General features: G+C 35.5%; 1 protein-coding gene across 9 annotated transcripts in view; it reads right to left on the bottom strand.

Annotated features, from left to right (window-relative positions):
• DLG2 (discs large MAGUK scaffold protein 2) overlaps positions 1–25,096 on the bottom strand; it is a 1,729,700-nt gene that overhangs the window by 1,224,601 nt on the left and 480,003 nt on the right. The window contains exon 1 of one of the 9 annotated variants that reach the window (XM_010990264.3): positions 1,917–2,198. The exons of the other annotated variants lie outside the window; for them this stretch is intronic. Coding sequence (XP_010988566.1) covers positions 1,917–1,958 — 42 coding nt within the window. The 5' untranslated portion in view covers positions 1,959–2,198. Of the gene's footprint in view, positions 1–1,916; positions 2,199–25,096 lie in introns of those variants that run through there. 9 annotated transcript variants of the gene reach the window in all.

Genomic DNA, 25,096 nt, shown 5'->3' on the forward strand with positions numbered 1-25,096 from the left:
TGGTAAAATATCAAACCCCAAGTAAATTGCAAACTCTTATGCAAAACTTATCTCAGAAGGAAAAGATAACCCTAAAAGAAAATTACAAAAATGCAAGAGCTAATTATCAAAAGGCATAGCGTATTTAAAGTTAAAGTTAAACTACTCAAAGGAAGGTTAGATATGTTGTACATGGCAATGTACATGGCTGAGTTTCTACTAATTATGTTGGAAGTGTTTATATCAGTACAGTTTTGCCAAAGTACTAAGAATTTATTATCCAAAAGTCATCCACATTAAGATATTTTTTGTAGAACTCTTTTCATTCTTTTGCTAGTGAACTTAAGTAAGGAAATTTTCAAGATAAGACCACAAAGGCTACTGATAGTAGTTACTAGTAAAAAAGGGATTTTCCAAAACCCATATCAAAGGGACTTTGAACTCAGGTTTTCCTGCACTTCTGAAATACAACAATGAAATATCAAAACAATTGTTATCTCTTAATCTAATAATGGAGATTTCTCTGAAACAAATTTGGTTGGCCTTCAAAAAAGATGAGGAGGGAAAACATTTACAATTCATTGAGCTTACAGAACAATGTGTACCATACCAATGATTTGGAACAGGAGGGGGTGATGGAGAAATTCAAGTTGGTATTTGGGCACATTCTCTAGATTTTTAAGTATTTCTTTTCATGTTGTTTACTATATCCATCATAGGCATGGAAAAAATTGACTGTTGAAGTTAATCTCAAAAGTAGTAGAAAGTAAATTCTGTAGAACTCAGCAACACGATCCACAGAATGCTTCCAGGCTGTGGTTGTAAAAGAATTGGTCATCAAAACATAAATACTACCTGTTTGAAATTCAAATAGAAAACAAAAAGGCTTACAAAAGAGTAAGCAGCAGGAAGTTCTTTAATAAAAACTTGTAAACACAGTAAATGAAACTTTCTTTAGTACCCAGACACATTAAAATATTCTCTCAGTAAAATAAAAAGGGAAGACAGTTTACATTGCCTTTTTTTTTAAGATTTCTATTTTAAGTATTAAGTCTTAACCACCTTTTTTCCTTTTTCTTTTTTTTTTTTTTCTGAAAGGCAAGCACTTTCCTTTTAGTCTTTCTTCAATAAGGAATACAAGTTCAAAATGTTAACAGAGGATATAAGCCACTTAAATTATGCAACTGGAATTCCACAGCTGGCCTGTCTGTCTGGCTCAGTGGTGAATGAACACAGGGTCAGAAAACCTCTCCAATAATAACGCCGTCCTTCCCAGCGAGGGGTAAACCTCCTAAACTTAGGCTCAACTTCAGATGCTCATTAGCTACAGCAAGTGAATGTCAGTGGGGTGACAATGCCAGGGCAGCAGTGCCCACACAGCCCAAGCAACCAGCCCATCCAGAGCTGAGAATCTGTATGAACAATATCACCAACTTTCAATGATAGTAATTTGTTTATATGAACAGAATGGTCAGGTATCCCACAGATCACATCCTAATGCCATTACAGCCACCAAATTTTAATTCCCGGCTCTTAAACAATTAAGCTGCATGAACACAGGCAGCTCACAGCACTTTTTAAAAGAAAGACTTTAAATCTTAATCTAAAGCATACTCTATTGCTTTTTACCTTATCTGGTTTGATTCTGGCCTACCTAAATAATTTTCATCTTTTCCTCCCCCCACTCCACCCCCCAAGTGTGAGCGTGAACCCGAATTGCAAACAGTTAAACCTGAAGGTCACTTCGCAGCAGCGTTCCAACATGCTCCCCCAGCGAGGCTGCACGGCAACAATAAAACAAAGCCCTTGCAACCACCTGTAATAATCTGCCTGCTCAGCCAGCAATCCGAAAAGTCCTGAAGCTACACAAGGTAGACATTTTCTGCAGCTGATTTAACATGTATATTGTGCCCAGTTGCCGGCTCGCCTCCTCTTACCTTCACGTTAGTCCGGAGTGCACAGTAACATGCAAAGAACATTGCAGTAAATAAGGAGCATATGGACCGGTATTCAGCTTCTCAGCACAGCGCAAGCCCCAAACACACGATCCTGGGCATGTGCTACTAAGGAGCATCCGTTCCCTCTGTCAGTTTGAAAATGCATTGATCTCTGTTTTCTCTGACTACAAAACGACATGTCTTGAAGGCACTGAGTGAGGGCTCAAAATCTCTTCATTGGCTATATATAGCATTGTGCCCAGTAATTTCAATTAGCTGAGAATTCAGCATCTGAAAGTTAAGACTTCAGTTGCTTTTCCTTCTAGCATTTTAAATCACTGGGTTTAAAAAAAAAAAAAAAACGGGAGGGGGGAATGAGCTCACTCAGGAAGGAGGGGGGGAAAGGTGAAGAATTGAAATTTAACCAATGAGTTACTTATATTTCTGGAGAGCCCTGGTGTTATCCTATTAGATACTTTACAAGGGGATTGCATCGGGCAGCCTGTAAATGAAGAGGAAATCCTTTTCCCTTGGGAGGTTTAATATGGGCTCTGCACTATATTCCAGGCTATTCTGATGCAGCACCCTGTTTGGCAAATACTACCAATCACCGTGATCACGTCTCTTTCTCCTTTTCTGTACGGAACAGGACCAAGACGAAAGGATCGCTGTCTTATAAAAGTCCCCTAAAATGTAAGCTGGGTTCCCCTGGGGTGATCTGCGATTACATGGCTGAGAAGTATCACCTTCTCTTACTTCCCTGTCCTGTAATATCTGTTACATCTTCCAAGGCTATCTAAAGTTGCTAGGTTCGCTAATAAAACAATGCATCCAATTTTCTAAAACTAACCTTTATTGATAAATGACAACCAATAATACAAGATGGGACTGGAATGAAGACAGAAGATTCCAGGGATAACATAACCACAGATTCAGTAGCTACTGCTGCTGAATGTATTATGTTCAGCTGGTTCTGGAAGGGAGCGAGTGAGAGAGAAAAATAAAAGCTTCTGCCCTCATGAATCCATAAGAGGGAAAAAAAAAAACTTAATTCAAAAACATCGTCAGATCCTACTGTCTGTTGTCATTCCTCTCAGGCACCGGATGCTGCAAATTAACTCAATTTTTACTGAGCTAAAAGGACAAAGTCCAATTTAAGGTTCTAAACTCTTATTTCCAGCCTTAGGAAGCCCTAATGCTCAGCTAGAATTCTAAAGCTATCTGGCGAAATGCAAGCAGAAATGAACTGTTCTCACTGCAGCAAAAATAGTAGGAGGAAAAAGAGTGGTTATGTCTTTGCCACAACATTCCCCATCAGCTTTCAGCAACAGGGAAGATCAGCATAACTCACTAGAAGAAGCTGCAGTGACTTTTAGGGTTTTTCTCTAATATGCTTTGCATAAGCCACCTCCCCTCTGGAGCCTGCAGTGGTGCTGAGGCACTGTCAGAGCCACTGGGCATTTCTCCTGGGTAGCTTCAGGAGGAAGCAAGGGAGAGAAATTAAAGGAAGAAGAAAAGCAGGATTTTCTATTTCTCTCTTAATGACAAGCATTCAGAAAGTGTCGTCAGTTCTGACTAAATAGCTATTTTTGGCTGTCATTGTTTGTGCCTTTTTTTAGGAAGGAAAAAGGCAATCTTGTCTTAAGCTAGAGATTATTTAGCATCGTAAGAGAAGGCAGCCACTTAATTTGATTTCCATTTCCGTCTGTCGAATGAGTCTAGGTAATTACAAATTTTAAGCACTTGCAACACAACCAGTGACTTCCAAGACATTAAAATACAGACATGGATGCCCAACACTCATCATTCTACAACTTTTATTAATGGCTTTGAATGCTGAACAAAGCATTTCAGTTAGTAACACTTTCCTCTCCTGAGGTCGTAGTAGGTCATATTCCCAGCAGCTAGTCCCAATAAATGAACCCAAACATAGAGACTCAAAGCCACGGAAAACATAGGAGAATTTTAAAGTGACTTTCTCAATTGGGGGTCCAGAGGATTTTTTAAAAAACAATTTTTTAACTTGTGAATAAGTATGGTTAATTTTTTTCCCATTAGGAATAGTAGAAAAAAGCAACTTTATATATTTCTTCTTATTATTTTAATATACTGTATGGTATTTGGATGGCCCAGGAGAGACAGAGCAAAAAAGCTGAAAAATGTTACAAAACTCAGAACAGCTCATAGGCAAGGATTAAATAAAAATGAAGTTACAGGTAAAAAGGTACATGTAGGTTTCCCTGATAAGGCAATCAGTGAGAACTTCTGATCTGACTTCAGATACAGTGCTAATGTGTACGTTCTAAAGAAAAGCTCTTTGACTTACAGACCCACTTAAAATTCCCAGAGACTCTTATCCACCCCACAGCATCCCAGTACAGACATGTGCTATACCTGTAGATCTTACTGCCTAATTTTCCTAAGTGTACTAGGATAGCTGACTTATCATTCTCATTTTATAGATGAAGAAAATGAGGCATTAACTACAATGACAATGTTCCACTAAAAAGTATTCCCTATTTGTAGGCAAAGCCTTCAATAGGGCAGAGTACCTGCTAAAAGAACAATATTTATAAAAGAATAAATTAGAAGTATGGGATTAACAGATACACCCATTACTATATATAAAATAAATAAGGACCTACTGTAGCACAGAAAACTGTATTCAATATCTTGTAATACCTTATAATGGAAAAGAATCTGAAAAAGAATATATATGTGTAACTGAATCACTTCTCTGCACACCTGAAACTAACATAGCACTGTAAATCAACTACACTTGAATTTAAAAAAAAAAGCTTAAAGAAGTCTAAAAAAAGAATAGTATTTGCTATTATAGAAGAAAATTATAACAGGCTACATGCTTTTAGAGGCAACATAGTAAATCTAGGCTCCAATACACACAAGTAAGTAGTCTTAGAAAATTATTTCCATGCCAGGTCCTTTCTTTTACCATTTGTAAAATGGGGATAATACTCAATTCATAGTATCACTGAGAAGATTAGAGATGAATCCCATCATCAAAGCAGTCTAAATGGATCAGAGACTTAAGTATAAAAATTGAAACTATAAACATATTACAAAAAAACATAGATTTGGTTCTGGTTTAGATTTTATGTAACGTTAGATGGAGAAGCTGAAGCCATATAAGAAAAGACAAACAAATGTGAGTATATAAATATATAAAACTTCTGCTTGGCTAAATTATATACAATAACAAAGGACAAACAGAAAAATTTACAACACATTCAATGGGAAATTTCCCTTAAAATACAAAGAATTTTTATAAATCACTAAGAAAATATATAGAACTGAATGAAAAAATAGGCCAAGAACATAAAGTGGCAAGTCACAAAAAGACCACAAAACACATTTAAAAAGCTCCACCTTATTCATATTTAGGGAAAAACAAACAAATTAGAAAAGTTTTTTTTTTAATTTATACATAAAGAATTAATGGGGATGCATTACTTGGTGAAAACATTTTGGAGGGAAATCAAAAATATTTTAAAAGGCACATTCTCTTTGATGCAGTGATTCAACTTCAACTTCCAGGAATTAATCCCATATATATAGACATAGATATGCACACACATACATATATATATATTATAAATATTCATTAGTGCAAGACTTATTTGTGAGATTACAGCTATACCACAGAACACTATGCAATTATTAGAAAAATACAAGATACATGTATCTATTCTTGAACTGGAAGATGTTCAAGTTATAATGTTAAATTTAAGAATAAGGTTGCTAAAGAGTATGTATGGTCTGAGCCTATATCTGTGTGTACACTCATATACAATTATGGTAAGTGTGTGTGTGTGTAAAATTTTGACAACACTGATCATTGGGGATTGGGACTTGATTTAGGTGGGGAGGAAGACATTACCTTTCGTTTTTCATTTTATACACCTCTATATACTAGAGAGACCTCACCCAAAATGAACTATATATCCAACCTTCCTCTCTCAGTAAATGAGAGAAATACAGACACAGGAAAGAAATATTAGCACATGTCTGTTCTTGCATTCAAAGAGCATAGGTCAGGGGATGATCATGATGCAAAGTGTGGGAATCTATGATTCTATGATTATGCTCAACCATTTAAAAAATGTAGAAACATTTCTTGGCTTATGGTTTGCCAATCCCTGCTCTAGAGTCTTGGGCAGCAGTCCTGAAAGTATGATTTTGGGGCTAGCAGCATCAGCATAACTTTGGAATTCATTAACAATGAAAATTCTCAGGTCATGTCCCAGACCTACCAAATCAGAAACTAGGTATGTGGCTCAGGAATCTGTGTTAACAAGCCTTTGAGGTGATTTTCATGTAAGCTAAGATTTGAGAACCACGGTTCCAAGTAGATGAAGAGAGGAAAACTGATAGCTAAGGCTCTCACAAAAATAGGAAGGGATGGACCACAGGGGTCCATTCCACAGGAAGAGGAATTAGTCTTAGAGGGGAGAGAGTATAGAAAACGAAAAGAAAATAACTACAGGTGCAAGTGAGATAATTCTAGAGTGGAGGCTCAAGGCTCTGAGATGAATGCCAGTTGAGCAAGGAGCCCTACAACACTTTCAAACTTAGAAACTCTAACAGCTCTTAGATCTTGGAGTAAAAAACAAACAAAAAGAAAAGCAAACCAAAAAAACCCCACAACTTGGGTTTAAATTCCTCTTTAGTCACTTACCAGCTGTTGTGACCTTGGGCAAGTTACATAACCTCTCTTTGCCACAGAGCAGTCCTCTGTAAAATAAAGATACCAAACCTACTTCACAGGGATGTTGTAAGGACTAAAATAAACAAGGTGTGCAAACTGCTTGGCCTAGTACCCAGTACCTAATAAATTTAACCAGTGGTAGGCTTTAGTGTAAAGAAGACCAAAATAATACAGGTAAAGATAAAAATAAAAAGATATTATTTCTCTTAACTAACCTATTAATACTGAGGAAATTTCCTACAGTGGTTTGTAGACCTTCTAGGACTTCCCTGGGATTTTCAATCAGCCCTAAATGGGATTCTTAGGAAGTCTGCTTATCTCATTATAATACTGAATTCATTTAACATCATTGGAATTTCTTGTATCTTTCTTGGAGTTTTTCTGAGATAATAATAACTGATTTACAGATTACAAAGCACTTCAGAGCTTCTTGGGATTTTCTACCAAAGTGTCCCCAAAGGTTGGATGTATAGGAACAAAATAGAATGTCTTTAATGTCTCACTAGTTATCTTAAAAATTCATATAAATGTTAATTCAACTCAATAGTATCTTTGTATTTGCTATAAAGTAATGTTTTATATTACTTACTATTAGATTTAATAAGCCAAGAAGGCTGTGCAATGTTTATCCCACGGCTTTGACAACCCTCTGACATATACACTATTGTATATGCTTAGGAGTACTCTTGCCTCAGTTCAGAAAGTAGAAATAAATCCCCTTTCATTCTTGATCCTCACTTCAACCTTGAATATATTGTCATCACTCCTTGCATCCAGTGAGGAAAAATAGCATAGTAATAGAAGCTAAAGGTAGCGCTCTAATACTAGGTCTTGCAATTCCAAAGCTCAAAGGAAATTTCTCAAGATCCCAGTGCCTGCCCAGGGATTCTTAATCATTTCAGAAATAACACTCCATTTATATACCAATATTTTAATGTCTCATTTTTTATCTTGATAAAAATAAGTAATATAACCCATATTTACACAGGATTTAAAAATTCAACATAATATAATATAAAGAAGAAATAAGTAAAAGAGTTGAAATTTTTAAAAAGTTCATTTCAATGAAAGTGCTCAGGGAAAACTCCAATAACATAATTAAATGGTCAGGTACTTGTACCCACATATATAGACAAACATGGGCACGCTAAACTGGTTACTCAAACATACCAAGCAGCACTGCTAACAGTGACATAATATCCTGGACTAGTGAAAACCCTCGGTAAAGTTGTAAACAAAATAATGTTGATGATGTTTGACAGGTTATTTCTATATTATGGCTACTGTGAATAACCATAATATAATTGCTGCAATGAACATGGAAGCACCGATACCTATTCAAAATTCTGATTTCATTTCTTTTGAATATACACCCAGAAGTGGAATTGCTGGATCATACCCTAGTTCTATTTTTACATTTTGAGGAACCTGTATACTGTTTTCCATAATGGCTGTACCAATTCACACCCTCATCAACAGTGTACAAGGTTTCCCTTTTTTCACATCCTTGCCAAAAATTATTACCTTGTGATTTTTTGATAATGAGTGTCCTAACAGGTATAAAGTGGTATTTCATTGTGGTTTGATTTGCATTTCCCTAGTGATTAGTGATTTTTAACATTTTTTTCCTATACCTGTTTGCCACTTGCACGGTTTCTTTGGAAAAATATCACATTTTAGGTCTTTTGCCCATTTTTAATTGGATTATTTATCTTTTTGCTATTGAGCTATGAAAGTTTTTTTTTCATGTATTTTGGGTATTAGCCCCTTATTAGATATATAGTTTGCAAATACTTTTTCTCATTTCAAGGACTGCCTTTAAACTTTGTTGATTTTTCCTCTGTTATGCAAAAATCTTCTCATTTGATCTGGTCCCATTTGTTTATTTCTGCTTTTGTTGCTTGTCCTTTCAGTGCCATATCCAAAAAAATCATTGCCAAGATCAATGGCAAGGAGATTTTACCCAATATTTTCTTCCAGGAGTTTTATTTATGTTTAAGTATTTAATCCATTTTGAGTTGATTTTTATGTATGATGTAAGATAAGGGTTCAATTTTATTCTTTTACATGTGGATATTCAGCTTTAAAACATAATTTATTGAACACACTACCCTTCTTCCACTGTTTTTTTAGTGAATTTTGTCAAAAATTAGTTGGATGTATATGTGAGAGGTCTATTTCTAGGCTCTTTATTGTGTCTCATTGGTCTATTTTTCTATTTTTATGCCAGTATGATACTGTTTTGATTACTAGAGTTTTGTAATACAATTTGAAATCAGGAAGTGTGACGCTTCTAGCTTTGTTCTTCTTGCTCAAAATTGCTTTGGCTATTCAGGGTCCTTTATGGTTCCAAATAAATATTAGGATTGTTTTATTTATTTCTGTGAAAAATGCTATTGGAATTTTGAGAGGGGTTGCATTAAATATGTTTATCACTTTGAATAGTGACATTTTAACAATATTAATTCTTCCAATTCATGAACACAGGATATCTTTCCATTTATTTCTGCCACCTTCTATTTCTTTCATTAAAGTTTTATTGTTTTCAGTGTAGCAATCACTCACCTCCTTGGTTAAATTTATTCCTAAGCATTTTATTGTTTTTGATACTATTGTAAGTGGGATTGTTTTCCAAATTTCTGTTTCAGATATTTTGTTTTTAGTGTATAGAAATGCAATGTTGATTTTGTATCCTGCAACTTTACTGAATTCGTTGATTAGATTTAACAGTTTCTCGAGGATGTCTTCAGGATTTTCTATATATACAATCATGTATCTGCAAAGAGAAGCATTTTTACCTTTTCCTTCCTGCTTTGGATACCTTTTATTTCTTTTTCTTGCCTAACTGATTGGGCTAGAACTTATAGTACTATATTGATTAGAAGTAGCAAAAGTGGGAACCTGTGTCTTGTACCTGATTTTAGAGGAAATCACCATTTCAGTTTTTCACCATTGAGTATGTTAGTTGTGGGCTTGTTCTGTATGGCTCTTATTATACTGAGTTACAGTCCCTCTATATTTAATTAGTTCAGAGCTTTTATCATGAAAGGATATTGCACTTTGCCGAATGCTTTTTATATACCTATTGAGATTATTATATAATTTTTATCTTTCATTCTATTAGTATGATGTATCCCATTTATTGATTTGTGTTTGCTGAGCCATCCTTGCAATCTGAGGATGTCTCACTTGATCATGACATATGACCTTCTACTGTGTTGTTGAATTCAATTTGCTAGGATTTTGTGAGGATTTTTGAATCTATGTTCATCAAAGATATTGGCCTATAATTTTCTTTTCTTATAGGGTCCCGTCTGGCTTTCGTCTCAGGGTATTACTGGCCTTGTAAAATCAGTTTGGAAATCCTCTTCAATTTTTTGGAAGAGTGGAGAAAAACTGGTATTAATTCTTCTTTAAATATATGGTAGAATTCACCAGTGATGCTATCCGTTACTGAACTTTAGTTTGTTGGGAGATTTCTGGTTACTGATTCAGTTTCCTTGACTTGTTATTCTGTTCAGATTTTGTTTCTTCATGATTCATTCTTGGTAGGTTGTATGTTTCCAGGAATTTATCCATTTCTTCTAGTTTATCCAATTTGTGCATAATTCTTCATAACAGTCTCATAAACCTTTGTATTTCTGTCATATCAGCTGTAAAGACTCATTTCATTTCTGATTTTAATTATTTGTGTCTTCTTTTTTTCTTAATTATTCTATCTAAATTTGTCTACTTTATTTATCTTTTCAAAAAATCAGCTGTTAGTTATGTGGATATTTTCTCTTATTTTTCTAGCCTCTATTTCATTTATTTCTGCTCTCATATCTATTATTTCCTTAGTTCTGCTAACTCTGGGCTTAGTTTGTTATTTTTCAAGTTCCTTAAGGTACAAAGTTAAACTGTTTATTAGAAATGCCTGGGCATTTACTGCTGTAAACATCCCTCCTAAAATTGCATTTGCTGTTTCCCACAAATTTTGGTATTTTGTGTTTCCATGTTTCCATTTTCATTTGTTCCACAATATTTATTTTTTGATTTCTTCTTAGACCTACTGGTTGTTCAGGATTGTGTTGTTTAAATTCCACACATCTATGAATTTTCCAGTATCTCTCGTTACTGATATCTAGTTACCTACCACTGTGGTTAGGAAAGATTCTTGATACTATTTCAATCTTCTTAAATTAGTTCAAACTTGTTTTGTGGCCTAACCTATGATCTATCTTGAAGAATATTCCATATGTGTATATTCTGCTGCTGTTGGATAGAATGTTCTGTCTATGTCTGTTAGGTTTATTTTGTCTAATGTGTAGGACAAATCCACCGTTTTCTTATTGATTTTATATCTAGATAATCCATCCATTGTTGAAAGAGGGGGAATAAAGCCCACTACTACTACTGAATTTCTATTTATTTCCCCCTTTATATCTATTACTATCTACTTTATATATTTAGGTGTTGCAATGTTAGATGCATACATATTTATATTATATCTTCTTGATGAACTCATCCTTTATTATTATGTAATAGCCTTCTTTGTCTCTCGTTACAGTTTCTGACCTAGAAGTCTATGTTGCCTCATATAAGTAGAGCTACCTTTGCTTTCTTTGGGTTTCCATTTGCATGGGGTGTTTTTTTAATCCATCCCTTCACTTTGAGCCTATGGGTATAAAACTGATTTGAGTCTCTTGTAGGCAGCATAGTTGGGTCTTTTTTGCATGTGTCTATTCAGGCAACCTATGTCTTTTGGAATCCTTTTCAAGAATCTAACTCATGACCTTGAAAGTAATTGTTGATAAGTAACTACTTACTATTGCCATTTTGTTAGTTGTTTTCTGGCTGTTTTGTAGTTCCTTTCTTCCTCTCTTGTCCTCCTTTGTGATTTGATGATTTTCTGAAGTGGTTTGCTTTGATTCCTTTTTCCTTATCTTCTGTGTATCTACTATAGGTTTTTATCTTTTGGTTACTGTGAGGCTTAATAAAACATCTTATAGTTATAACAGGCTATTTTAAGCTGATAACAATTCAATTTTGATTGCATACAAAATCTCTACCTGTTTATTTTCACCTCTCTCACACACATTTTATGGTTTGGGTATCACAATTTACATCTTTTCATATTGAGTATCCATTAACAAATTACTATAGCTAGCGATATTTTTAACACACTGTCTTTCAACTTATATTCTAAAGTTAAATGTGATTCACACAATTCCATTACAGTATTAGAGTCTTCTGAACTAGATTATCAACTACACTCTGATCCCTTGGCTTCTGTCCTCACTTTGTCTTCTACTTCAACTTTCCAGTCTCTTTACTGGCTCTTCCCTTAGTATCATACTTCTATATGCTGGATTCAGACTACATCCTCCTGTTTTTTCATTTTATACTTTTCCCCATGTTTTCTTTTTCATTCCCATGACATTTATTACCACCCCATGACAATAACTTCCAAATCTTTTTCTAATTCACATCTCTTCTCTGAGCTCTAGGTCCATTTATCCACTTGTTGAGTAGGTGAATGTTACAGCAGCTTGAATTCATTATGGTCACAACTAAACTTTGCATTTCTGCTTGAAACTTCATTTTTCCTATTTTATTAAATGATACTTCTGTCCATCCAGTTTTATAAATCAAAAATCCAGCAGTCATCTTTGACAATCTCCTTTCTAATCTTACAACAGCCAGTCAATTTGCAAGTACTATTAATTCTCTTAAATATCTTTAGAATCTATATTGTTTTCTTCATCTTCATAGTAATTATCTATATTCTTACATAGGTAATTTCAGAGGCCTCCTAAAGTCTACTTTTGATCTAGAACTCTGAAAGTGATCTTTTCTAAACATAAATCTCAATCGTACCACTCTCTGCTATTCACAAGCTTTGTTGGCATCCCAATGCTGTTTAAATACAGTCCAAAATAATTAACAGGATCTTCAAAGTCCTGTATGGTATGAACCTTGCTTGATTTGGAACCAGCTTCCACCTCATATTCCATGCTCCAGTCACAATAAAATTGTTTCAGTTCCTAGAAAATGCCATGCCTCCCTTATAACTGCTTTTTCATATGTGTAGAAGGGCAGGTCTCAACTAGGGATGATTTCTGCAACCCCTTCAAGGAAATCTAGTTATTATAACTGGGAGAGGTGGTGTTATTGCTATCTAATAGAGAGGTCAGCACTGCTACTAAACCTCCAACAATTCTGAGATTTAGAAACAATTATCTGGAAGGCTTTCCTCTCTACTTACACTCCAGGTAACTGTGATGTCTAGCTGAAACATACTTACCTATTCTATTGCAGCTTAGATGGCCTATAATCAGGGCAACCTTTCCCAGACTTTTGTCCATTTGCTATATATGCTTATCACATTTTTCTTTACTTTTGCCTTACTATAATTTAGAACTAGCTCCTTATTTAGTTAACGTTTGCTTTTCTTACCTGGTTTCAAGCTCTATGAAGTTAGGAACTGTGTTCAACACAGTATCCTTGTCAACTAGACACTCAAAATATTTATTCCACAAGAAAATGAGTGAATAAATAAATAAAGCTATATCTAGAGATAAAGACTGTTAGAACCTTATATAGAGTATTCCTGGCATTATTTCTACTAATTAGATGTATCCCTGGACAGGCCCCTTAACCTTTCATTTGGCCTCATTTAAAATGCGTAAAATAGTTATGGTAATTCCTACTACAAAGTTTTTTATAAGAATTAGGTATTTTGACAAATTGTTAAATAGTCCGCATCACTACTAGACATTACAAATTGGAGTGGGAATTAGTAGAAGTGCATGGGAGGGAACAATATGAAACAAAAGCCATATATACAAAACAAAAACAAAACAAAAGATATATACATATATTTTTACTTGAAAGTTCCACTTACGTGAATTTACAATAAAGAAATTATTAAGCAAAGATTTAGCTCTGCTGATTTTCACCATTAGTTAAGTAAATAAAAGGAAAGTATGAATATTTTAAAATATAATGGAGTATACCTGATAAGGAAGATGTGTCTAAGTCCAATTAAATAAATTATCTGGAAAATCATTATGCATATTTTCTACGTACATATTCTGTACACATGCACACATATGTAAATCTATGGATGAACAGAGAAAAAACGTATAAACAACAAAATATTGGTACTAGTTCCCTTGAAATTATGGAATTACGATATTTTAATTTTCTTCCATTTGAGTTTCTCAATTTCCTAATTTTTCTACAATAAGCATGACTTTTAAGATTAAGAAATAAATAAATGAGGAAAAGTACTTCTTAGTTGTAAAGAGATTGTAAGAAGTCGCTGTGTTATAAAGAATAAGATATAATCCTCATCTTTTAGAGGTTTTTAAATTAATTACAGAAATAAAATACCTATCTAGATAACTGTTAGATAAGGAGAAAACTAAGAGCAGGATAGATCATGATCAAGCACTTAATGATAACTTACTATATCCTAGGATTTCCATGCATAAATTTATTAAATCTGCAAAATAATACCATTAGGTAGGTTTCCTCATACCCATTTAGCAGGTAAAGAACATGAGACTCCTAGGGGTTAAACAAATTGTAAGAAAATACAGGAAAAATAATTCTAGAAATTGAATTCAAACTATAAGTTCTTTCTAGTTTTAAATTGGAACCGAGGTCCTTCCTGGTACAAAAGCCCTTCTGTGGTCTCTGCATCTTGTATATAGAAAAAGGTTTCAGTCTCCTAGGCCTTCCCTAAGTTACAAAGAACATACTCAAGCTATTACTAATTAGGGAAGTGAGGGAATGCAGAAACAAAGGAAAAGCAGTCAAAAAAAAAAAAAAAATCAATAGTTCACCAGTAAAACAGAGTCCTAGTTCCTCAAAGGATATACGTAACAATCTAACACATATCTTTGAGTTTTTCTGCAGGAATTAAAAACCCCTCCCAGGTGGAGGACAGTGACCACATGCTGAGCACAGACCCTAGACTGGTCAGAACCAGAAGGTTGATTATTAAGATTCCTGAAACACCACCCTGTCACCTCACCACCAACCAATCAGAAGAAAGCCATGTACCCTGCAGTCCTGATCCCAAATGCTGCCTTCAAAAACTCTTCCCTGAAAGCCATTGGGGAGTTTGTGTCTTTTGAGCATGAGTCATCTGTTCTCCTTGTTGGGCCCTGCAATAAATATTGTACTTTCCTTCACTACAACTCATTGTCAGTAAATTGGCTTTGCTGCACAATGGGAGAACAGACCCAAATTCAGTTCGGTAACAAAAACTTACGTGCTTTCCACTAGGAAATGAAAGATGTGCTGTGTCAAGTACTAAACCAGAGGAGTGGTCACTTGACAGTAAGAGGCCAAAGGAAGAGTAAATAAAGAAGTTAACACTTCAGCTAGCTCTAGAGGATGACTGAGATTTTAATAACTGATGATGGAGGACATAGCATGAGGAAAGGCATTTCTTGCCAAGGGAACACTGTGAGCAAAAGTGAGAGGTAAATGGACAGTTCGTGAAATTTATATGGGGACTGGTAGGCAGGTTGGTTTCGCTAGAATAGATTAGAGATAGGAATTCTGCTTAATCAACAGAGAGACTTGAAATTTATTTGGTAGGACAGTGAGAGCAACAGAAACAAAAGTCAAGTTAGAATACTAAAAAAAAAATCAATAACATTATGACATATTAGAAACATCAGGCTAGTTTTAAAAGTACAGTGAATGATTGGTAATAGATCAGTCTTTATTGTGTTTTTGTGTTCTTGGAAACAGAGAAACTGAGAGATAGAGGGGTATTGGAAAGTACCTGGCAGAACTCCTTCATTTTATAGTTGAGAAAACTCTGCCTAGAGAAAGGAAATTAGTTGCCCAAAGTCATAAAACTTGACTATAAACTAGGCCTCCTGAGTCTCAGTTCTGTGCTCCGTTCCAAGAAAAGGCAGCACCAAATAGTGTGTTTTCCTCCTAACAGCATTATGACTTGTGCATGGTGATCACTATTTTACATTAGCAGTTACTGAGGCCCAGAAAAATTAAAGTAGCTTGCAAAAAGCTTATGTCACTCAAGAACACATAACCTTCTTATGAATAGTGATATTGCCTTATTCTGCTATTGTGTCCACAGGATCTATTACAAGGTTCATAGATAGCTACCATTAATCAATCAAATATCAACCATGGTTTATTATTCTTGATAAAGATCATATATATAGATTTTATGGACATAAAACACTAAGGGACTACAGCAGGGAAAATAATTAAGAAAGTCATAAATTATTCATTTTACTACATACCAATTCTAAACATTGCTTGCCTTTGCTAAGAGTTTTGCCTTGATTATAGATCACTAGCTGCCACTAATAAACTGTTTAGATTTTGAAAGCCTTACATTTCACACCAAAGATACAAATTTAGCCAGCAGATCCCTATGGGTAACATTTCTTCTTGTAAAGGCATACAGATTTACTTAAACTACTAATTAATTAGGCTTTAAAACTAGAACATGATCAGAATTAAAGATCATAAATGTGTTAAGTCTTCTTCTTCTGGCAAAATGCACATGGAAGGGTTCAAACCTGGTCACATCTACAAATGCTACCTTCCTCTCAAAACTGCCAACCATAATTCCCAATTTGGGCCAGAGGTGTCTAAGAAGACAAGAAGCAAGAGTAACAAGGTTATTAGGGGCAATGCTTCATCTTGTGTAAGAAAATCTGCCTAATAAGCAATTTATCTAAAATCCAAGCCCTTTGTGTGTGTGTGTTTTTGCATCTCTTGAAGTACCCCCAAAATAAAATTAAGCATATTAAAAATAATTGTTGGATAGAAGGTTTGTAGACAAACAGGCTAAAAGCTCCTTTAAGTGTTCAAAGGGAGATAAATCAGAATGAACCATAATACATAAAATGATGTGATTACCTACAAATGATTCAAATTTAATACATTATTAAAAATACAAAATTATACTGGAAGTAATCTTAGACAACTTTGATAAAGTGTCCTTAAAACTCATCAAAGATATTAAAATAAGTAGGCAATTCAATATGATAGACTGAATATACAAATGGACAATAGCCAAACCGTATTTGACAACAGATCTTCGACCTACAACCTCTGCATCAACTGGCCCCAAAATCGGTTGTGACTGACAGCTACCCTCATTTTGCCCCTGCTTCTAACTTGGACCAGAGAAAGCCAAATATTTGCTGTAAATGAATCACATAGGATGCCCTGCACCTCCAGTTTCCCCATGTCAGCAATCTCCAATCAGAGCAGATCTGAAGCCACACAGTGTAGGATGACCGTTTGTTCCAATTTACCAGGGTTAGCACTGGGTCTTGTCCCCTTTGTCCCAATGTAATTAACAGCTGCTCTTTTTTATTCTTGAAAATGTCCTTATTTGAAGAATAAATTACATGGGTACCCGGAATTTAGGCAAACCGTTCATTAGACAAAGGGTTTAACAGGCAAATGGTATTAGGTAACTTGACCTAGAGCAATGGCAGGTGACAATGAAAAGTGGACAGGCCATTAGAAAATTTAGTCTGTTATAAAATCAACTATTGAGTTAGGGGGAGAGGTGTTTCCTACCTACTATCTCCAATTTTCTTTGATGAGATTTCCAGCTTTAGTAAACAGGAGATAGGATTTTAATAGGTGTCCTCTTTTTCCCTCAAGGCATTCCTTCCATCCCTGCAGGATGATGCAAGTGTTGCCATGGCAAACACTTCTCCCACGCTGCTGGAAGACCTTCTCACTGCAGGCTAACTTCTGTTCTGTTTACACTTTCCTCTTTCTCTCTCTCTCTGCTACATACATAGTAAGTCACTCTGTGTCTAGATTTCAGAGTATGACTTTCTCTCCAGCGTCTTTTCTTTGAAAGCAAGGTGTTGTTTGCCTGCTTGTCTGCAACTTACTGTGTATGTCCGGAGATGAACCCTGATGGCAGGGATGTAGAAAAATGTGGCAGACAGGAGACATGACCAAAGAAAACAAGAGCAAGGCTGGAGGGAGTCAATTAAAAGTAAGAATTCTTCAATTTACTCGTCTCAAAAGTCCTGTTTTCACATGAAAATAGGAAGTTTTGTAACCTACCTGTCTAGCTTATATGAATACATGATTTTTCTTTAAAGAGTAGCATGTTTGGGGGCAGAGTAGTATAAGCTTGAGGGCTTCAAAGTCAGAAACACCTCAGCTTCAAAGTCAGAAACACCTCAGTCTGCAAGGTCTGTGAAGGTGAAGACCATTTCTCTTTTGCCCACCGCTATAAACCACATCTGGAACATGGCAGGTACCAAATATTATATTTGTTCCCTGGATGTCTGATTGACTTGGAATCCCCAATTACAAGTATTATGACCTTGGTAGGTTACATAATTTCCCTAAGCCTCAATGTCCTCATGTGTAAAATAATAAAAATAAACCAACTTCATAGGATTGCTGTACAATTTAAATGAAATAAGGTGTGAAGAATAGCCAGCAGATGTCTGCTATGTAGTACATATTTGACAAACTGTCACTGCTATTGTTCTTGTTTCTGTTGCCATTACTCAAGGGGTTATGTTTAGGAGGGTCATACTGAATAGACCTTTTAGTAAATGCCTCCAACAGTGTATTCTGATTATTTATACTTGGTTGACTCTCAGATAGACTACAACCTACTTAACTGTCACTCACATTTATGCATTTTTAAAACTTGGAGCATCTGCACTGTGCTAAGAATATTCTTGATCTCTGCTAGATTTCATACTGCTATTCCAATGTTCTAACAATTCCTAATTATGAGAACATTAATAAGAAAAATCTTTTGGCTGTCTGTGGGTGTTGCCTGATTCCAAATCCTAGTCAGAGCAAATATGGCTATTTCAGTCTATTACTAGAAATGTAAAATAAGGATCTTTTGAAACTAGATATAACACGGATCTCCTGTTCTTCCTAACTTATACTGTGACAAAAATCATGAGTGACAAATAGGATTCCTGAAGCAGGGAGGCTCATTTAATATATTCATGCAGATATGCAGATATAAATCTGTGCACATTCATTAACAAAGAATTACTGAGCACCTACTAAGTGCCCTTTGTGCCAGACATTATACTAGATATTGAGTATACAGAGTGAACGTTTCTCTATTGCTCCTTTACTTGTTCTCATAAACACACACACACATACACACATATCTCCTATAAGCTCATTTGCCTATGTGTGGGTGTGTATGTGTATAATATATGATATACTTATAAATGTACCCCCAAAGCCAGGCCTATACAACATGAATACTCAGGAAAGTTTGGGGGTGGGGCATAAACTGTATATTATGGAAAGAAAAGGTGGGGTTTAGTAACTTTGGGGCATTACTTCCTTATATGGTTAATTATTTACTTCAAGTGTATTTTTATCCAGCCTTGTCCCAGATCATATTAAGGTAGTCTCTACCGGATGACAATGAGTTCTCCATTTCTGTCTGGGCAAGGGGCACCTGAATGACAGCCAGGTCAGGATTATGGCTTGCTGGCCAGCTTCTCTTTGCCAGAAGCACACTGTATTAAAGCTTGCATATACAATCAGTAAATAACTGACACTTTAAAAACTGTGCTTCTATTTACACTGCACGTCTCTATTACCATTTAGAAGGTATCACTCTGTGCTAGGAATCATGCTGAGAGGTTTTTTAAGCATTATCTCTAATCCTCATAAGAATCTTATATGGTAAGAATTATCTCCATTTTAAATATGAGAACTGAAGTTTGCATGATTTCAAACTCATGATACGCAGCATTAATAGCCTGAACTTCATGATTCAGAGCACATGTTTATGTACAGGATCACAGTACTTTACAGTGTTTTGTGAAGCATAAACAAAATAGTAAACACTTAGAATACGTTTGTAAGCAGGTAGGTCCTAATTATTAAGACTGGAGCATAAACGGAAATAAAATGATTGATCTGCTTGTTATTCTTCTCTTACAAATACTGACCAATATTCAGTTTTTAGCTACGCATAGGTCCTCACATACGGAAGTACAATTTTAAAAGGTATATACATTATATATTTATAATGGTCTGTAGTTCTTTTAGTATGCATAGCCAAGACTAAATAAAGGATATGCAAAAATATCTGTGACTTACTTTAAAGAATGCATAAACATAGGCAGATCATTCTGAAATGTACATAGGCACTAATTAATATATTATAGAAACCCACTTTTATTCTTTTTGCATTTAAAATTTTATGAGTTAAGTATTAGTGCTCTGTCTCTTGAAAATGCTTGACTGAGCTTCACTTATTGAGAAACCAATCACTGAAGGCATGAATTTAGGAAACTGCATAATTATAAATTTTCTCTTGAGCATTCCTCATCCATAGGTGGTAATCTTAAAAAGCTTCCGATGTGTCTTTTTGGAATAAACAATTTAACAATTAAATGCTTTTAGTCTTCTCTCAGGGTAGCAGTCCAATTATGTTTACTTCTTCCCCAATGTACTTTTCATCAGCCATTAAGCATCTAGAAGAATCTAAGAGGTAAAGTGCATCACCATCTTTAACGGGCCCATTAGCATGACCTTTTTCTTGATTCTTAAGAATAAACCGAGAACTTCATTTAATTCCAAACTTTTAAGTGCTGCAATGTAATGTAAAAAGGACTGGTCACAAAGTCAGAGATTTGTGGCTAGGCCCCTGTCTTCAATTTGCTTAGATATAAAATGAGTAACAGAGAAAGGGGAATAGAGATAAAAAATAGACAAGCTAATTTCTAAGGTCCTTATCAAACACCAGATTTTATGTTTATACATTAACAGTCTCAGAGCCACATGTCTGAAAGGGCACACTGAGAGTTATACAATTCAGCCCTACAGCCTGAAACCAATTCAGACCTAAAGGTAATTTTCCCACTTGCCTTTATAACCTGTTCTAAATTTTAAAGTCAACAGTCTCCAAGGCCATGAGCTGAGCCTTCTTACCCTCTCCAACTTTATTTCCTACCAGGCTCCCAAAGTGCTTTTAGTTCTAGGAGGTTAATCTCCTCACTTTATTAACTCCACCTTGTAAACTGGGTTTCATGAAACCTTCCCCCTCATCTCTCCTGCTACTTCCTTAGCTTAGATCATCATAATTCTTACTTGAACCATTGTAATACCATATTGATCTTCCTGGCTGTAGTCTCATACCACCCCCTACATCTTCACATTGACTCTACAATTACCTCTTTAAAGGAACGAATCTGCTCATGTCATTTTTTGAGGTAGGGTTTAGAGGAATTCTGTAGCCCCCGTCATCTGTTATATATGATCCAAATGCTTTCTAGGTCTTTGATCATTTCCTCCCATTATTATTTTTCTAGCTATAATGCCACAGTCACACTATAGTTTTCCATATGGAACAGTCTCTTCCAAGAATAGCCTTCCCTCCTTTTTTATCTAGCCAGCTCCTTCTCATTCATTCCCTACTGTGCCATGCTTGGGGAAATATTGAGAATGAGCCAGAAAGAGTATAGACCATTCATCTTGAGAAACCTAATTTAAATCCCAGTTCATCCACATTTTAGCTTTGTGAGCATGAACAATTTACTTAATCTCTCTGAATCTTATTTCCCTCATCAATAAAATGGAAATAATGATCCATAATTTGCAGGGCAGTTGTGAATATTAAGTGGGATCATAAAAATGTACTGGCACCTGGCATGAGGTAGTCATTCTCCCTTTAATCATGCTTCATTCTAATTTACTTTCCACACTGCAGGCAATATGATCTCTTCAGAATACAGAACTAATCGTATTACTCCTTCTCTTAAAGCCCTTCAGTAGTTTCCTGTTTCCATAGCTTATAGGACTTGCCCTTGTTTTCTAATATATCCTTATTTCTCACCACTGCTCTTCGTTAATGCTCTGCTCCAGCCAATGGAAGTGCTTCAAATTCCTCAACTCTACCAAGATCTTCTTACCTCTAGGCCTTAGCACATGCAGTTCCCTCTTCCATGAACACACTCTTCCAACCTTCCTCTCTTCATATGTGTCCTGTATGAAGTATTATCACATTTTCCTTTCTGCTTGATTTTATTGCTCTTCTTCTTGTATAAAGGTTAGAATCTACATCAGTCTTGATCATTGTGAATCTCCAGTGCCCTACAAAGTTCTTATCTGTAGTCCTCTACCTACTCTAATCCTACCCTTCCTGTAAGAACAACCTCAAGTCTCACCTAGAACCTCTATGTTGACCTCTAGTTTTTCTATTATCTAGATGCTTTCACCAACTGGGACACAACACAGTGTTTTCCATGAGGAAACAGCAATATAAGTTGCAAGAATGAAGAGATCAAGGAAGAACAGTCAGGGCAGGCATCTGAGAGGAGAAAATACTGACCAGGGCATTGAAGAATGAGTGGAATCAAGGAAAGTAAAGAAGAATGTTCAGCCAGAGTAAATAGGACAAAGAATGATGATTCTTTTATTCATTCAATAGATCTTTATTAAGCACTTATTCTGTGCAAGGCCTTATGTTAGCAGCATACCTCCGCTAGGTTTAGTGAAGAGGTAGGCTTTATGGAGCAGAGGTTTGGAGCAGGAATTAAGATAGAACAGATATGGGTGGGACCTGACTACAGGTGGCCACAATCCCACCAGACAATGGTATAATACTACTTCAAGCACTGGGACTGCCATTTTACCTTAGTGATGCTTAACTCATTTATCTCATTTATTTATCTATTTCCCTATTAGGCTCCTAGCACCATATGGATTGAGATTTTTTTTTTTTTTTTGGTCTGTGATTTACTACTGTATTTCTAGCACATGGAACATTATCATTACAGGGCAGGCAATTGATAAATATATGCTATGCACTGTGCTAAGCCTATCTGTCACATGGCATTAAAAATTATTAGTTTATGTGTTTTTCTTCTCCACTACACAAGGATTGGCAACCTTTTTGAATATAGGACCAGTTAGTAAATATTTTTGGTTTTGTAGGCCACATGATCTCTCTTGCAACTATTCGATTCTGCTATTGAATTAGACAACAATCATAGATAGTATGTAAATGAATGAGCATGGCAGTATTTCAAAAACTTTTATGTATAAAAAGCAAGTGATGGGCTGGATTTGATCTATGGGCCATAGTTTGCTGACACTCATACTAGACTATAAGCTCCTTGAGGGAAGGAAATTGCTCATTTTGCATTGCTGTACTTCCCCAATGCCTGGTACATAACAGGTGCTCAGTAATTACATCTTTGAGTGTTTACTCTGTGTCAGTCACTGTTTCAAGAACTTTGTAAGTACTAATACATTTAATCCTCATTACAACTCTCATTCTTATTATTCTTATTTCACCAATGAGAAAACTTTGGCCCAGGTAGGTTATGTAACAGGCCCAGGGTTACATGGCTGGTAAGTGGCAGGACTGAAATTCTGACAGTTGGCCCCCCAAATCTGTACTCTTAATCACAACACAATACCTCTCAGAAAATGAGAGTAAGTTAACTTGACAGTCCCAAGCAGAGGATTTTAGACTTCATGCAATAGTGCAGTTCTTCTTAAAGTTTTTAGGAAAGAGAGCACTCAAAAGAACTAATACTATTATTTATTTAATCTCATAAACCAGATTCAACAAAATTACCAACAGAAAACAGGATCATAATATATGTGGACAAAAAGAATCACAGATACAAGAACCTCTTGTTTTCCCTACAAATGAAGCTGCTAAACTGAGCTTGGTTGTTTCTGGAGTTTGTGAATATTTGCTACTTCTACATTTGTTTAGTCATCTGCCAGAACTCTACTAGCTCACAGAGGTACCAAGGGCCAAAGATTTAAGAAATATTGATAGGAGAATAACTTATAAATGGGCACATTACATCCATTAGTTTAGCTTTGATTTGCCAGCTGATAACAGACACATTATTTGTCCTTGGTGGAAATACATATTGGAAACATCTGAAATTTAATTCTGAGGTTCTGAAAGAACACAGCAGGAGAATGCTTAACAGGGAATGAGAAGAAGTACATGTTTCCAGGAGAAGAGGGGCCTGTCAGGAATACCCTGACAACACACAGCCAGGCATCAGGCTCTGGTTGAAGACCCCAGGCAGCTCTTAAGACTGCCTGTCACTATTTATCCACATGGTTCTCCCATTGTGCCTGAGAAATGATTTTACAATCCCAGACACTCCACTTAAGGTCTCTTTGACTCTGGTAATAATCTCAAACAGAGCAAAAAGCTGAACAATGTTTCTGAAAATCAACATAGGTGGATGTTTGTATAGAAAGCTCAAATAGCAAGCTTTTCACAAGGGAGGCAATTCCAAATTGGGAGTATCTATCCTAAGAATTACATTGGTACTGTCAGCCTTGTTTTTACAGAGAAGATTGAAGCTAATTAAGTATATGTAAATCATTCACAGTTCTGCCAGTAGAAAACAGAACAGCTTAGGTATGAACTTAGGTCAAAATTAAACACAAATGGATTAGACATCAATGTCCACTGCCTTTCCCCTATACCCAAATGAGTCTTGACCAACTTCACAAACTAAACTTATGTCATAATCTTGCCTCTGTCTTCATCTTTCTAGGACATCATTTGGCTTTTCTGTGTTTCTAGCTCTTTGTTTCTAAAGTAAGAATAGTAACATTGGTCCTTTGCTACTAGTATGTACCAAAGGAGGAAATATAATTCAGGGAATCATAAAACCTCAGCCTTAAAGGGACTTTACAGCACAATTTGTCCAACCAATAGACAAGGAAAATGAGGACTCAATAGGTTATTTAGCTCACCTAAGGTGACAGAAAACATGCTATCGTATGGAGTATATGATTCTAATATAGTAAAATTTCAGAAGAGTTGTTTTTCTCCCTGAAAATTTAAAAGCCAATAGTCTTCAGAAAGGCAGAGTCTAAAATCTGTTGCATTTCAAACTAGTGGCTCAAGAAAATAAGGGATCCTTTCATGTATTTTTACACTGAAGTTCAGATACTAATTTTCCTCTTTTAAATATATTAACACCCAATATATGTTGAATGTCTACTATGTGCTGAGCACTACCCTAAGCTCTTAATATGAATTAACTAATTTTACCCTCACAACTCTAAAGGATAGATACAACTATGATTTCCATTTCACAGACGAAGAAAGAAAGATTAAGTACTTGCCCAGGTTCAGACAGGACAGGATTCAAGCCTAGGATTCCAAGCTCCAAAATCTGCGCTCTTAATTACTAGACTATATTATCTCAACAGTATGCTACACAGCCTCAGTATATTTTGCTGTATCATTACATGCTTGCTAATTAGAACTTCATGATTGTAAATTACACTCATTTTCTTACCTCATTTAATTTATTAGCATTTCTATATAATTTAGTCTACATTATCTATGATATTTAAAAATAAAGTAGTGCTTTACAAAACAAAAAATTGATCTTTAATTAATTTGTATAGGGCCACCTCATGTACCTTTAATCTGAGCTGATTTCCTCAGAAA

The sequence above is a fragment of the Camelus dromedarius genome, chromosome 12 (genome assembly GCF_036321535.1).
Source record: "Camelus dromedarius isolate mCamDro1 chromosome 12, mCamDro1.pat, whole genome shotgun sequence".
Classification (NCBI taxonomy): Eukaryota; Metazoa; Chordata; class Mammalia; order Artiodactyla; family Camelidae; genus Camelus; species Camelus dromedarius.